Here is a 16,658-nt window from a genome sequence, read left to right on the forward strand (position 1 = left end):
ATGGTTATTTGTGCCCTGTAAAATAAAGCATTACTGAAATCAGTAACGCAATCAATATTTTAGCAGAAACAGGATGCTGCAGTGATGGACCTTTCAACCTGTGCTGATTAAATTGTCATCCAAATAACAGTTTCCTAGTTAAATCACCACATGTTTATTTGTCTTGATGAATATGCAAATTCAGTTCTGATTCCAGTAAATCTCTTATATTTGAAGCATAAAAGTAGAGCACTATCTACATCAGCAGTAACGTGCTGTATGTTTCCACTGATTATTTATATTTTACAACTGTTGATGAATTTGTGAGTTTTCCAAAATATGCTTGGCTGTAATGGCTGTAAAATAGAATTTTAACAGTTGGGGTTGATAGAAACTTTCAAATTAAAAATCCTTGGAACGTTTAAAGGATAAATAATAAAGTTAGATCTCTACAGGAGTGGAAAATAAAGGAAAAAACTCACACTGTGAGTGGTTTCTGAACATTTTCTATATAATTTTCAAAAGTCAAATGTACTCAAAGTGAATTTTATTCTCTGATGAATTCCATTCTGAACATAACACAAACAACGTTCAGATCATATTGTCCTGACAGGTCGTTGTTCTCTTTCATATTTTGTGCCTTTTTGGCAGGGCAGGATTATGGGAGCCTAAGCACAGGTAAAACCCCTCCATCTGCCATCTCTCTTGACAAGTAGTTGATGACTCAGAGTTTTTTTTATTTTTTTACTTTTTTTTTTTTTTTTTAGGGATAGTAGTAGAATTTTATTAGAGCTGGCCAATTTATTTGCGCTCATGTAGTAAAAAAAATATGATTACCAAATATGTATTAATGGGAGATTGTATTGTACTTCTTTAGACTATGTGGTCTTGGCTGTGGACATAAATCTACTTTATCATTAAAATAATTTAAAGTTATATCTGTAAGCCAGCAACTTCTGATTGAAGTAACATCTTATTGAAGATTGAGTCACTTTCCATTCTTAAGGGCAAATTAATGGCAAATACAAAAGGTAAAGAAATGTTAGAAATTGTTCAAAGTTGATCATTCAGCTTCTTGCTTCCTTTGTTATCAGTGAGGAAGAAATGAGGTTTTAAGTATTTAACTTCCTTTAATGACATGAAGGAGAAAGTGGAAAAGAAACAGCAATAAAAGAGCTAGGTGTCAAAAGATATAGGAAACTAACATTAAATAAATTTAATATGTTTATGCTGGTGCTGCTAACATTTCGAAGTTAATAGTTAAAAAATCATAAATTATGACTTACTCTTCTGAAATTATGGTCCTGCTTCCTTTCTGAAGGCATTTATCAGAAATTTTCTCTAAATTGTAAGGGTCAGATATGTTTTAAATAGAAAGCGTGAATCAAAATTCCAGGCTTCCTAAGGTGGTAAGAATTGCACTGTGTGGGCAGTGGAAATGTGCAGACAGACAAGTGAGTTTCATTGCTTGGCAGCGCCGGCAGCAGCGCAGTCTGTGATAAAGCGAAGCACATCGCATGTTTTAATGCACTGAGCTTTTGTTTCCTTTGTGTAAATCTTTCATTTAAAAGTAAGATTAACATCAAACATTTTTATCCTGTCTCTGAGATTCCTGCTTTTCGTTCAAATGAAAATGCCAGAATTTTCTTTTGGCCAGAAACTATATATGCTTGTATTCAAATAGGTGCTTTCTTTGAGCTGTGCTGTCCTCCCAGGAAGAAACCTTGGTTATGATACATCAAAAATAATAAATCATAAATGCTTCTTCATAAATTCTTCTAGAAATGTTTGATTTTTTATTTTTTATTTTTTTAGATTTTTTATTACAGCTTATATCAACATACAGAGTTTTGCAAATATTCTGTAGTATTTGAGCTTGAGAAGGGAATGTTTTGTGGTTTAGTTGGTTGAACTGTTGGAGAAAGCTGCTCATTTTTGGTGTTTTATTTTTGTGATTTTTTTGCAAATGCATTAAGTGCCAATTAAGCACTTAGAGATTCATGTGTGTGCACAGACTTTTGTAAATCGAAATTTTAACAACTCCTTTTTATTTCACATCTGCACGTACAAGCCTAATAGTGTATGGTAGATGGCCATTCAGCAGGTGTTTTTAACAGATAATCCATTTGTGCATCTAACTTCCTGTGAAATTTGCATGCTGTTATTTTAGGTTTACATTATTAAAGCCTCATGAGTCTGGGCTTTCACAGTAAGTTGTACTTTAAAGCCGTCATAGTGGGATAAAGCGTAACAAAGTAAAATGAAAAACACACTAAATAAGATGAAATACAAAATGGGCAAACCTGAAGCTGAAAAAAAGGACAGGATAGTTATTTAGAGAGAAAATAATAAACTGAAAAAATGATTTTGTGCTACCTTGATGTACAGTAAAACAAAATAGCACTAGCACAGTGTGTGAAAAATGAACACGTTAATGGTACCTCTGCGCAGTGTTGCTGGAAGTTGTCTTCATCTAAACACAGAGTTGTCTTACGTTGATGGAGAGCTTTGGCACTGTAAGTTGATGGAGTGAGGTTTAACTGAAATGTCTTTGTGGACTTGAAGTCATTTTGGAAATGCTCTCCATTCAAAACTCATTCATTGTTGCAGCTTAGTTACTTCATACGATGTTTCACTATATTTTGTCAAGAGCTCTGTTATTCAGCAAAGTAAAAATTGTTTTGATCTAAGGGAAGCGGGAGTACTTCGACAAACACTCGGAGGTTATATTTTTATTATTTGTCTTGGGAAAGTTGATTCAGATGGTCCTTGCTCTGTAAATCTGTATTATGGTGGTAGCTGTATAGCATGATTTCATGCAGGCATACTGACTTAAGAGATAAATGTGATAGCTAAAAAATAGATACTGTAAATGAATATTCAGATCTTTAACATTTTGGATTAAAAATCACAGGCATTATTCATAAGGTGGTTGGAGATGGTGAGTTTTTGACAGGTTGAACATTCTTGGTTTAACCTGTGTGTGGTAGTCAAAACCACAAGTCAGTCCGTGAAGTAATCAGTTCTGGAAAAGCTGAGTGTTAAATTAGAGCTGATTCTTCAGAAAAAGGCTTTTACCTGCCATGATTCAGAACATGGCAGTTAATATCATAAAGATTGCATTGTGTTGAAATTTGAGTCAGTGTGGCTTTTCAGCTTGCATGGTGCACGTGCATGGCTCAGACTGGGGAGCAGTTACTGCTGAGATCTCTCTCTGTTAGCAACCTGTAAGAGCTGGGGAACCCTTGGTTAGTGCATGGATTGTAGAGGTGCATGTGGGTTTGCCTCCCTGAAGCCAAGCTGGCTGAGATGCTGGAGACGGTGATTATATTCAATTGAATCTGAGCTAATAAATTCCAGTGGACCTAATCTGAATGGCTCTGGTGTCCCCCTAGTCATTGCATTGTTAATCTGCATTACCCAAAAATCTCTGTTTGTGAGATGAGTAATGCATTTGGTTGCATTTTCAAGACTTTACCAACATGCAGGTGAATCTCTTGTGCTCTGTTTTGCAGACAGGAATACTGAGGAACATGTATTAATTAGCAGAGTAGTGATACGTTAGGACTAGACTCTGGAATTATTTGTTTTTGCTGTTTTAATGGAGGTTAAATGACAGTTTTCTCATCATTTATGTGATGTAGAGCTCATGGCTGTGTTAACTATAGGTGCAGTTTGAGAGTGTATTGTTGGTTCATTTGAAATCTATACAGTTATGGTATGCTTAATTGACTGAGGGTTTTTTTCCTCCTAGGCAGGAGGAATGATATAATCTTACGTATTTTTGATAGTTTGCAAATTTTATACATACATCATGTATAGTAAACAAATATTTGAAAAATAAAAAGCATTTTTGTTTATCTTCTTGTTTCATCAGCTCACGGCCAGGAAGACCCCCGAAGCGTTCGCTTGGAGTTGCGATACAGGAAAATGCACGTCTTCTGCCCCATGGAGTTCCAGGCCTCTTATCACCAGGCCTTATCTCTCCGACAGGTAATAAAATCCATCAGATGATCGGCCTCATCTCTTCATACTGCACAGCAGTTAAAATAAACTAATATTGATCTAAGTTCCTTGTCCTTCATGGCTTTTTCAAGCTTTAGCAGAGGTTACATTATTGGATTTTTTGAGTGTTCATGAAAGTTCTGTTTTGTTGCTGCAGTGACTGAAATCTAGTGGATTTGTAATTTAGTTCTTTATTAATTGTAATTTCCTTACAGGAAATTCCATTAAATGTTATTTTAGTAAAAGGGGAAAAAAAAAAAAAGAGAAAATGAACAATTGTTTCAGAGAGCCCTGTAGCATGCATTTCTTCCTTTCAAATGCATGTGTGTTTTAGTTCTCATGGGATATGAACAGCGTGGCTAATGTGTATTGTGTTGTAACATTGTTAATGTATGCTGGGAAGATAGCAAAATGCTTTTATGAGCTGTAGAAGAAACACTCAAAAAGCAGATAAGTTCATGTTACCACAGTGGATTCTATTTTAATAATCTACATTAAATATCATCATATAAAAAGAAGCATAAAAATGTGACATTACAAGCAATCTCTACTCAAAATGTAACGCATGGTGTTTTATTCCAGTTTATTATTTATTAGTAAAGTCTTAAGTCCCTAATTAAGCTATCTTGATGAGGGTTGTTGTTGTTGTTGTTGTTGTTGTTTTATTGATGGTATGCCAAAGACAAACAAGTTTATTTTGGTAATAAAATCAAGAGGATATAGCTATATTGACAGACTATATTCCTAATAGTATTTATTTAAATATTCAAGAGGCTTAGCAGTTTTAGGATTACTGTCAAATTCCAGTGTAAACATGTTGAATGCCCACCAACAAACTTAAAGTTTTTAGCAGAATGCAAAGAACAACAGCTCACAACAGTCATAGAATTAAGTGTTTGTCTCTAATGCAGTGACTGTGGTCTCCGCTCGCAAAACCTGTTGCAGTGTGATTGAGGGCCTCAGTGGGTCCCAGTGTTCAGGAGAGTGACAAAGCTGAGGTCTTTGATTCCTCCTACAACTCCAAGCGTCATGACAATTTCACAGAGAACCAATAACCCTTTTCTGTGAAAATGGAAATAAACATTCTTAAGCAATAGTCAGAGAAACCCGAAGTAGTTAATGTAAGTATAAAAGTCTTTTAGTACAGCCAGATGCCACAGTCAAACAAGTGCAACTTCACATACAATAAATACATGCAGCAGAGTTTGGGAATTGTATGTTTACTCTTATAACTAACAACTGACAGTTTCAGTATCTCTGTCATGTACTTAGCCTAGGAATGTCATGGGTATTTAATTGTTTGGGTGATTAGCAATAGACAGGAGAGCACAAGAGTCACCGTACTTGTGAGAAATCTGGAATATTGCATAGTGCTTTTCACCTTTTTTTAATGCACATTACCGTGTTTGTTTAAATTGGAAAATATTTGGCAAACTCTGTGTTGCACAGTAAAATAGAATCTAGACGCAGCATCTCACATATATTAAGTATTACAGTGTTTGAATAAAAATGTTTAAAGCATAGTTATTTCTAGACTTTGGGTTTTTTTTTGTAGTCTGAAGTGGTGACTGGGACATATCCCACTTCATTTATTTGTGGAGGATTGTGTAAGGAGGTTGCCCCCAACTGCTGCCTTTCAGCTGAGGCCCAGGGTGGCTGCCTTTCTGACCTTGTGAGCTGTATTTGTGTGACCAAATGGCAGAAGTCACACACAGTGTGCCTTAAGCAGCTGAAAGGGAGTTCTGTGATTAAGTTGCAGAGAAGAAAACACAATTCCAAAGCATCACAGTTATTGAGTGCTCAGGTGAGATGGATCCCTAGGATGAAGCGTCCTGTAGCTAGCCCGTGGCACAGGTGCTCTGCACCAATGGCTGTGTAGTCTCAGCACTCAGGACTCAGAGCCCCTGAAGTTTTGGTCTTGTTTTGTTCATAAAGAAAAGCAGCAAAGAGAAAGTTGAGGTAAGCGCTGAGTAAGGAAGGGTGCCAAAAGAGCCACTTGTAAACTCAGTGGGGATCTAAGCTGTTGCAAACTTGATGGAGCACCTGGGATATGAAGACTCCATTAGCTTTATTTATATCTGTTTTCACTTAATTACTGTCTGCTTTCCTCTGGTTGCTTTCAACACTTCTGCAGTTGGATTCTTTCCTTTTGGCTGAGTTAAGAACAAAAAACATTTTAACACTTATTAAAGAACGAAGGTTTTTCTACCAGACTTCTGAGTGGTGGTTAATAGAGTAAAAGTTGCAAGGATATTAAAGTGTTGTGTATCAGCCAAGTGTTAATTTACTTATTTGGGATCTCACTTGTATATGGTTTGCAGATGGTTATGTTAATCTGCCTACAATATTTTTTGAAAAATTAGAAAATCAGACTCTCTCTTCTTATGTTATTAAGACATTTTCTGATGGGACCAAATTACCATCAGAACTGTTTTATTCTTCAGATAACTCATTTTGGTAACAGACTCCATGTTAGCGGATGTAGCGTGATTCATCCATCCATTTCATTTTCTAGTTTTGCCTCCCCTTTAGTCTGTGGTCTCCTTCAAATGAAGCTGTCCATACGTGCTGTTGGTCAGATAGATACGTCTCAAGAAGTTGCTGTTCTGGCCATAGGACTCACAGATCTGTCTGTAGAGGGTATTACAGAATGATGATTAGCAACTTCCTGCAGGCTTGGGTGAGCCATCTGCGTTTCCGTTCCTTGAAATGTGCTGTTATTTTCATCACCCATTTGGTTTGTGTCAGTTCAGTTTACATGGTCATTTTCACATAATAAACAGGTAGTTAAATTAGGCATACTGCATTTCCCAGTGCAGAGTGTAATTTTTTACATCTTGGCAAAGAGGACTACAGCTACTCTGACGTGCAAGAAATTGGGAAGGCAGTTTAAGTGAAGCATCTATGTTTTCAAACACTTCCAGCTACCTTCTGCCTTTGGGGATTGGGAACGTTTGAGGACGAGGCTGGAGCAGCAGGGTTGCTAACCCTGCAGTGACTGAGAACGATGGGGCAGCGTGCCTGGGATGCATGCTGATGGGAAGGGCTTGAGCAAGCAGCACAATGACCCTGCCCAAGAGCTGATATTTGAGTACTGTCCATTTTGCATTAGCTTAGGAGAAAGTGTTGTGCTTCCTGTATTCTTGTAGGAAATGTCAAAATCAGCGTGGTGCCCCTGCCTGCTGTGAGGGCAAGGGAAAAATCCCATATGTCAGTGAGGGACAGTTATCAAAGGCTTTCTTCTTTTTCTTCACACAATGCAGTGTGATGAAGTGACATTAATAGGAGATAAAGCGTTTGGGGTTTTTTTGTTAATGTACAGGGCTTTGTCTTCTGTATATCTTAACAAGGCGGTTGGGACTTACTGATGGAACTTTTAGGCTCTGAAGCAGTGGTTTTCTGTGTGGAGAGAAAGTGAAATCTATTACGCTATTTAAATCAGTAGTTCAGAAAACTTGATATGGAGCGAAGCTGCTAGACTAACTGGATCTTGTCATAGTTGTTCTGCCTGTAATCTAGCTCAGACCCAAAAAGGTTTAAAAAAAGCACTATATGAAGTCACCATTACAGATTTTTCTCTATTCAATGTGTTGAAACACTACTATTATTTCTATAAAATAGAAACGGATACTGTTTATCTGATTAGCTGTTTGTCTAGAGTTTATGAGAAACAGTAATTAAAATGTTGACTTGTTTGTGCAGACATGAACAGTTTTCCAATGTAATTTAACTTAAAAATAGTTAAGAACATTGTGAACGGCATAGTTTCAAGATGTGATATTTCAGTGAAATTACTATTGTAATAGATAAACCAAATAACATCACTGTGGGACTTAAACAAACAAAAAACACCACACAGGATCACGGTAACTTTGTGCATTACTTCAATTCAGCAGTGCTTTTTAGCAGTCACTCAGCCTTTCCAGAGAACAGAGAGGATACAGCAGTATTTGTTACAGTGTTTGAGCACTTGTATTGGTTGCATCTGTTTAAGAGGAATGGAGAAGGCTAGAAGCTTCTAACAGCTTTGCTTCCCAGTTGTTTGTTATGGAGGTGGGCACATGGCCACGCAACAGAGCCCTGCTGCCTGTGGGAACTCCTCTGTGCCACTGCTCCACAGGTCTCCTCCGTGTTTTTTTTTTCTGAAATGAGTGCAGCTATAGTGCCCGTGGTCTGTCCTGCCTGTGGAATTGGAAGATGTGTCCAGGGTTGAGGAACAGGGCAGCAGAGAGGTGCAGTGGGACTGGAGGCAGCAAATCCGCTCCACATGCTCGGAGACCAGCAGTGCAAAAACCAGGTTCTGGGGGTGTCTGTGTTCATACTGTAACACCTAATATTAAGAAAGTTACTTCTTCAACATTCATTCAGGGTCATTTAAAAGAAAATTTATGGATTGATTTCACCTCTTGAGCTGTTAGATGTAGAGCTGCTGTGGCTGGCAGCAGTCCTAGAACCTCTGAGAGCAGACGATCAGAGAGCTGAAGGGAACCTTTTACTGTCTCAAAATACTTCACTGAGCATTTTTGTATGTTTACATTCTATTTCTGCAGCTCATTTCACTGTCTACCGTAATCCTCTTTTTTTTTCAGTTGTCATAGATGTCACTTTAAAGTTCCATTTATAATGAGAAACATATGTACAACTTTGTCATTGTTGGCATTACCTGGCTTGGTAGAAATTATTATTTTTAATCGAAGGCAAACATACTGGTTAAGAATACTGCAGCACTTCCCTGCCAATGGGGAACGTTAACAGTTTATAAATTGTTCTTGGTGACAATTCAGCAGTGAATTACTTTGATATATATGGCTAATAAATTAATATGATTAAGTTAATGAGTAGTACAAGTCTTGCCAAACTCCACTCGTCGGGCTTTTAATGCCGCTCCGCATTTGCAGCTCTAGCTTCCCCCTGTGGTGAGAGGATCAGTGCTACCTACGCACTGTCATTGTGATAAATGGCATATCCCACAGTGCCCTGCACTCCATCTGCTGTGTCCCCAAAATGAGAAATATTTTATACAAATCACACACTCAGAAGCTCAAAGGACTGTAGAAAGATCTGTTTTTTCAAACTGTAATAAAAATGCATACATCTCTTTAGCAACTCTTCATTTTTACTGTCATAATGAATGCATATAGCTTTGGGAAATGAAAACTCATGTGAGTAACATAGGAAAGTTATCCACTGCACAGTAAAGCTGACAAATAAGTTACATGCTCACTCTTTTATCATGAAATGTTCCTAGATAAAAAATGATGTTAGAACATCCATTTAACTGGATTTTAAAATTAAAGACCGCATATGCTGCATGATTGAGTACCACCCCATCTTGTGCCAGCACATTTCTGTGCTGAAGGGAGCATGAATTCGAGTGAATGAGGAATTTGGGATCGTATCATTACTCTTTAAAATACAGCTATTCAGTAGAGTTCTGATGATCTGAGTGACCGTGAGTCATTCAGTTCCCCTTTCCTTCTCTGTTTTAATATTTTCTTTCTTTAGAGATCCATTTTTAGTGTCTGATTTATCTGTGTGGGACATTAGGTTTGTGATATATGAATACTTAAAGCTGTTGAGAATTTACTGAATTGTTAACCTTGTTGTAAATTTAATTTACACATAGCCTCAGCTACTAATTATTGTCCAAGAAGTGTGAAACTCAGTAATATACTTTCATTTGTAAGCATTTGAAGATTTTTTTTTTTTTAATCGATCCTACTGAATTTATCTTTTGAGATGACAAATTTAGGCTAAAATGGTCACACTAAGAGAATTAAGACTGAATTCTCTGGGCATGTAGGGCAGGTCTGCTCACAATTTGTCTTGTTTTGCCTGTGGAGGGGAAGAGTTTGAAATCATTGGTGCAAGTATCGCATAGCTAACCAAATCAGCACGTTTTCATCTGTCTGTCCTTATAATCTGTGACATTCTTCTCTACCAATTTTTTTCTTAGCCTGGTGTCCTAAGGCATTGAGGTCTGTAATGATCCTAATACCTCTCTGCCTCTCTCCATCACATCTTTAACTGCCTTTGGAACTAGTTGAGCTTTTTTACATTGTCGTGAAATGTCCTAAAGCAAAAAATGGTAATGTGAGGTATAAAAGATTTGTTATCTTTAGCTCTTTCTGTTATCTGGAGGTTTGATTTGACAATAATAGCAGGACTTTTGTAACTGAAGATTTTCTCATAGGTTTTATTTTTCTACATGATTGTATGATTAAGTTGAACAGTTACATTCTGAAATGTTTTTCACTTGGTAGCTTTAACCAGTATCACATCAAATGCATTTAAATGCCTTATGAATGTTTGTGTAAGAATCCCAGACAGCTGCGTATGTTTTATACATTCTTATATTTTTCATTTGCTGAAGTTACGATGTTATTGAATAATTTCTATATTAATGCTAATGGAGAATGGCTTACTGACATAGCTGGTTAAGAGGCTCATTGAATGCACGTAGCCAATAATCATCTGGTAACAAATGAAGCTTCTTCAGATTTGGGAGTGTTGCTTGGGGTGGCACATGATTCCTGCATTCATAGCAAATTCTGTGCTAGCAACAGAACTAAATTTTCTGGAATATAACATCAGGGATAAGAAGCATAGAATCTTTACTGATCGTCTTCCTTGCTTTAGATTTATGCAGCAGTATTTCAGACAACCTGGTAAGCTCAAGATAGCTGTGCACAGGTTTTATTCCTATGACTTGAAAGCTCAGGTCTGTCAGAGGTTAGAAACAAAAATTTAATTGCAGGATATATTTAAATGGATACAGTTGTGACTGATTTGATGATGCATGCCTGGTTGCAGAAAAAAGTTGATTCACCATTTATTTACAATGCTAAAATCTGCTGTATGTAGGGTAGTAATATTCTCTTTAAATGCTGCATTCACATCTATATTAGATTTGAGCAGTGCAGTTTCCTGTAGGAAAACTTACGCTGTATTTTAGCAAAATTCTTGGTGAAACAGCACTGTTACAAGTTGCTCAAAAGTATTAAACAGGGAATAAATCTCACTGGATTGAAAAGTAAGCATGTGCTATGCGTAAATCTAAGTATTTCCGTAGTTATAATTCTGGTCAGGGATTAAGTACTTCCAGTGTAGTTTAACAGCTGCAGTGCTTCAGTCCTTGTCATACAGACCTCTGGAGTCCTAAACAAGCAAAGTACTTAAGTGTGTTTTTAAAATTAAGCACATGAGTAATTCCATTGATGTGAATTTCATTACTTGCTTGCTTTAACGAGTGTCTTACTGTTTATTAGGACATTTTGGAGATCATGTTCTATTAGGATTCTTTTGCAAAACTGAATTTGTGAAGTATGTCAAACCACTCGTAGCATTGTGTCCTTCTGTTGTCTTGTGTGAACTAGGGTTCATGAGAAGTAGCAGCATATTATTTGAAAAAAAGTTGGAAAAAATGTTAACCAAAAGGTTGCTGATAGGGAATTCACTTGGAAGATGACAGTTTTGTTCTCTTTGGCCTCATGGAGCAGTTCAGAGTTCTGTCAGCGGCTAACACTTGTGAGTGCAAGGTGATGGGTAAAGATCTTGCTTGTCTGAGGAAAGTGGTTTGCAAAATGCTACTGCAGGTTCTCCCTTTTTAAAGTTTTTCCCTGGTGCAAGGCAGTGACAGCCAGTGGTCTAAATGTTTTAGTTGCTGCTAAAGTTTTTTGGATTAACCTTTGCATTGGGTTTGTAAAAAGGAGAGTGTAGCTTTCTGAGAGGACAAATGTTTTAAATAAGGCAAAGCCTGCTGTGTGTGAACAAGAGGGAGCAATGCAAAGCAGGGAAAAACCTCCCTGGTATTCTGGGGAACAAGATTTTGGCATATAGTAAAGGCAGAAAGCTGGGATAATTGGGATCAGCAATGAGAGCTGCTTTCCACAAGAGCAGACCCGTGCTTGCTGCACAAAGGTGCAGTGGCTGCAGTTGATGTTTCCTCTGGGAAGAAGAATATGCTCTTCTTTCAGCCCTTCCCAAGCAGTACAACATGATGCCAAGTGCTGGCAACAAATCGGGGTTCATGAGGAAAGGAAAGCGTTGCTTACTGAGCATTCTAGGGAGGCACATATTTTAATTTTGGAACTGTCATCACTGAAATAGATTTCATTGTCTGATCATCCTCATTAAGTTACTGGAACCATATCAGCATTTCACTGGAAATATATTCTGATCATATAGACTTTTATTGCAGTTAAAATGAACAGATGTAAAGAAAAACAAGCTGTCTGAATGAGCCTACTGTTGTAACCTGCCCTCTTGCTGAAGAGAGAGAACCTCTTCATGCTGGTAGTAACTGATATTATGCTGTCATGGTGTGCCTGTTTGGAAGGTAGCAGGTCTAGAGTTTTGGGGGGTTCTGTCTAGAAACTGAATTTTTCTTCAAATTCATTGCAAAGAAAAGTAATTCCTGGAGCTAACAACCGCGTGTGGCTTGAATATGAAAAGCTTACTTCAGAAGGAAAAGTATTTTATATAATACATGCCTGAATGTACATGACAGACGTTTTATTAGGAAAGGAAAGCCTTTATTAAAATATAATGATCTACATTGTTTTTATGTAATCTAATGAATTACAGTAAGAGCCTGAGAAATGAGCTGGAAAAGGTAGAGTACTCTCCCATGAAAGTGAGCTATGATAACCTTTTTGTAATTCTTTTACATGTTGAAAGAGTATTTCTACACAGACTTATTAAATTAGGCAAGGTCACCTTTTCATTTTATTAACAGATCAGGTTTGCAGGAGGCACAAAGAAGGACAAGAATGGCTTCAATAGGTACAACTGGAAAAGGAAAGTTCAGGAGGGTGTTCATTTCCTAGTGAGCAACACAGGCAGGCTGGTAACAATGGATAATGGGAAGGCTGAGATATTCAACAACTTTTTTGCCTCAGTCTTCAGTGGCAACAGCTGTAAATACAGCCCTCAAGCAAATGGTTTGGAAGGTGGGAACTGGGGGAGCCGTGACCCCTTCCTGCTGTAAGCGAAGATAAGATTTGAGACCAATTAAGGAACCTGAACGTCTGTATGTCTATGGGTTCCAATGAGATACATCCCTGAGGCCTGAGGGAATTCACTAGCATAGTTGCCAAGTCACTGTCAATGACATTTGAAAAAGTGAGGTGGTCAGGTGAAGTCCCTGTGACTGGAAAAAAGGCAGCATTGCACCCATCTACAAGAAGGGTAGAAAGGATGACCCAGGGAACTACCAACTTGTTATCCTCACCTCTGTGTCAGAGATCATGGGGCAGATATTGGTAGCTGTGGTAAGGCATATGAAAGAGAAGGAATTGGTATCACCAATTATCTCCAGCATGGCTTCACCAAGGGCAGGTTCTGCCAGGCCAATGTTGTCACTTTTTATGATGGTTTAACTGCATTGGTGGACTAGGGAATTGATTTAATCTGTCTGGATGTTAGTAAGGCATTTGACACGGTCCCTGATAGCATCCTTCTCTCCAAATTGGAAATAGAAGGATTTGATGGGTGGACTTTTTGATGGATGAGGAACTGGTTGTGAGATTGTACCCAGAGAGTAGTGGTCAATGGCTCAACATCTGAATGGAGATCAGTGACGAGTGATGTCCCTCAGGGGTCAGTACTGGGACCAGTGCTCTTACCTTCTTCAACAATGACATCGACAGTGGGATTGAATGCACCTTCAGCAAGTTTGCAGATAGCACCAAGCTGCGTGGTGCAGCAGACATGACTGAGCAATGGGATGCCATCCCAACAGACTTAGACAGGCTCAAGCAGCCTCATGAGGTTCAGTACATTCAAGTGCAAGGTCTTTCACCTGCACTTGAGGTGATAGAGGTGGGAACCTCTACTATCTGTACAAACTGGGGAATGTAAGGATGGAGCTGGATAGGATCTGGAGGTACTGGTGGATGGCAACCTGGATATGAGCCAGCAATGTGTCCTTGCAGCCTAGAAAGTCAACTGTATCCTGGGCTGCATCCAAAGCAGCATGGCCAGTGGGTTGAGGGAGGTAATCCTGTCCTTCTACTTTGCTCTGGTGAGACCTCACCTTGAGCACTGCATCCAGATTGGAATCCTCAGTGCAGGAGAGATGTGGACCTCTTGGGATGCATACAGAGGAGGGCCACAAAAATGATTCTAGAGCTGGAACACCTCCCCTAATAAGGCAAGACTGGGAGAGTTCTTCAACCTGGAGAACAGAAGGCTCTGGGTAGACCTGAGAGTGGCCTTTCAGTATCTAAAGGGGGGCTGTAAGAAAGGAAGGGACAGACTATTTAGCAGGATCTGTTGTGACAGGACAAGGAGAAATTGTTACAAACTGAAAGAGGGGATATTTAGATTGAACATAAGGATGAAGTTTTTTTACTGTAAGGGTGATGAGACGGTGGAACAGGTTGCCCAGATTGGTGGTGGAAGCTTGGTCATAGTCAGGCTGGACCAGGGTCTGAGCAATCCTTTTTGAGCTGTAGGTGTCCCTATTGATTGCAGAGAAGTTGGACTAGGTAAACTTTAAAGGTCTCTTCCAGCTCAAACGATTCTGTGATTATGTGATCATGAACTTTCATATTGAAAAATGTGGATAAAAGAAGCAGTAACTTATATCAAGTAGGGAATAGGTTGTAAAAATGTGAAATCATTTAATACAACTTGTGTCTTCATTTTTACTGATGCAGAATTGTTTTTTTTAAAAAAAAAAAAGCTTAATTACTGTTTTTCACATTTGCATATTGATTGAATGTGCTTTAATAATAATGATATTTCTAAGTGGATTATCTTTCCTGACTGGTGGAGTGTTAATGTAATATTTGCATAAAGGGAAAGTACTCCACAGTAATACAGGATTCTGTTCTTTTAACATACAGCGTGCAGTCATTACTTTGAAAGGTTAGCTATAAATAATAACCAGTGGAACTGGTCATGTGCTTGAAGATAAGCACTTTTATTGCATTTACCAGTCTTAACCCTGTTCAGTAGGCAAGAATAAAACTAACATGTCATCCAACTTGCCTTCCCACATCTCCGCATGTATGTATATACATGGAAAAGGTAGAGTACTCTAGGTTATAGGCAGTAACATAAACATATGTATGAAAAAGAGAATTATATTTAAAAGGTGTTATGTAAATTTAATGCAGAATCTTGCTGTAACTGTTTATGAATAATTTCAGTCAAATCTAATTAATACAGAAAATGTCATATATATTTCCAGTCTCTAAGAACTACTTTTTTTTTTTCTTCTGTATTTGCATATGTCAGAAATAAGATTTAAGAACACAACAAAACAAAAGTGAAACTAATCCGTAAGCTGTTTGGTATAATAAAACATCCCATCAGCAGCCCCAAACTCTGAGTAAATAAAGGAGCTAATGGGGTGGGTTACTTACATATTGCATATGTAGTCTCAAATGAAAATAATGTACAGATGCTGTTAAATCCTGCTATCGTTAACAGCTCAGTAGTTCTGCACACATAGGCAGAAAGCACTGTTCTTGCTACTCGTGCACGCAGGCGGGGTGAGCAGAGTGCCGCTGACTTGGCCCTGGCAATCGCAGAGCAGGTGACTTGATTACACTGAAATCAGGCAGAAAATGTCCTCTTCTGGCCACTCGAGTGAATCAGTCAAATTATCGAGTGGCAAAACTAATTCTGTGCCTTGGGCCATCAGAGCTGCCACTTCCTATAAGTCAAGCCTTCATTTAGTGTGAAATTGTTTTTTATTTTATTCTCTTTCATTTATTATGCTTATTTCAGCTAATCCACTTAGTGAATGTAAATTACTCGGTATAGCAGAGCTGTTTCAGATGCGCAGCCTTCTCTGGTGCACTGATGAAATATGAGTGCTCTCCTTTTAAGGAACTCCCAACTCTTTAGGAGCTGCACAGGTAGAAGCAGTGTTTTAGTTTTTCAGTGAGACTCAAATGAGGAGAAGAGTTTAAATGTAATATAAAATTCACAAAAAGTGTATTTGTCTGAGCTTTCCTTTAAAAGCAAGTACAATTCAAGTGGGTCATTGTAGGAACTGGAAACAAATCTACTATGAACTGTGGGCCATTAAGTACCAGATAATTTGAAAGAGTTTACAGAACAAGTTGGAGGACACTGAATATGGTTTTCAGCATCAAAATATTACCTTAAATTCTGGCAAGAGAAAAAGCTATGATATGATTAAAGTACACATGCAGGTGATGTACCCTAGGCAATACTTGTGTTATGTGTTTCTGTCCAAATGGCAATCCCTCATTTGACTGTGCCCTCTGGTACACAGCATTAACATTTTCCAATAAAAAAAAGAGCAAAACATATGGAGTCTTTTACTTCAAGCAAAGAAAAAATCAAAAAGAATAATGAGAATAAACCAAAATGCCCAGGGTGATCAGTAAGGGAAGTTACAGGGGTTTCCTACAGGAGACATTATGAGAACAGAAGAACAAAAGTACCTGCAAGGTGACCCCTGGAAGCGTCTGAGTACAGGTTTCCTTTATGTGTAAGCTGAAAAATACGTACACACTTACATGTATGCACATATGTTTATAAACATATGCTAAAAAAAAGAGATGTGGTTCAGCATAAGCCAGATACATTGTTTTAACTCCCATGCATCCATTGCTCTGAGCTGATAAGAGTCTTGAGCAGATATGAAGGGACTTGAAGGTTGGAAGGAAGTAATCAGAGCCTCAAAAAGAAAA

The 16,658-nt window shown here is 38.1% G+C and overlaps 1 protein-coding gene across 5 annotated transcripts in view; it reads left to right on the forward strand.

Moving 5' to 3' along the window:
- Positions 1 to 16,658, forward strand: part of DACH2 (dachshund family transcription factor 2) — a 266,697-nt gene that overhangs the window by 128,444 nt on the left and 121,595 nt on the right. For all 5 annotated transcript variants that reach the window (XM_090150273.1, XM_090150274.1, XM_031594302.2 and 2 more), the window contains exon 2: positions 3,857 to 3,972. In XM_090150273.1, the coding sequence (XP_090006399.1) occupies positions 3,857 to 3,972 (116 nt within the window). The remainder of the gene's footprint in view (positions 1 to 3,856; positions 3,973 to 16,658) is intronic.

This window comes from Phasianus colchicus, chromosome 14 (genome assembly GCF_987193195.1).
Source record: "Phasianus colchicus chromosome 14, bPhaCol1.hap1.1, whole genome shotgun sequence".
In the NCBI taxonomy this organism is placed as follows: domain Eukaryota; kingdom Metazoa; phylum Chordata; class Aves; order Galliformes; family Phasianidae; genus Phasianus; species Phasianus colchicus.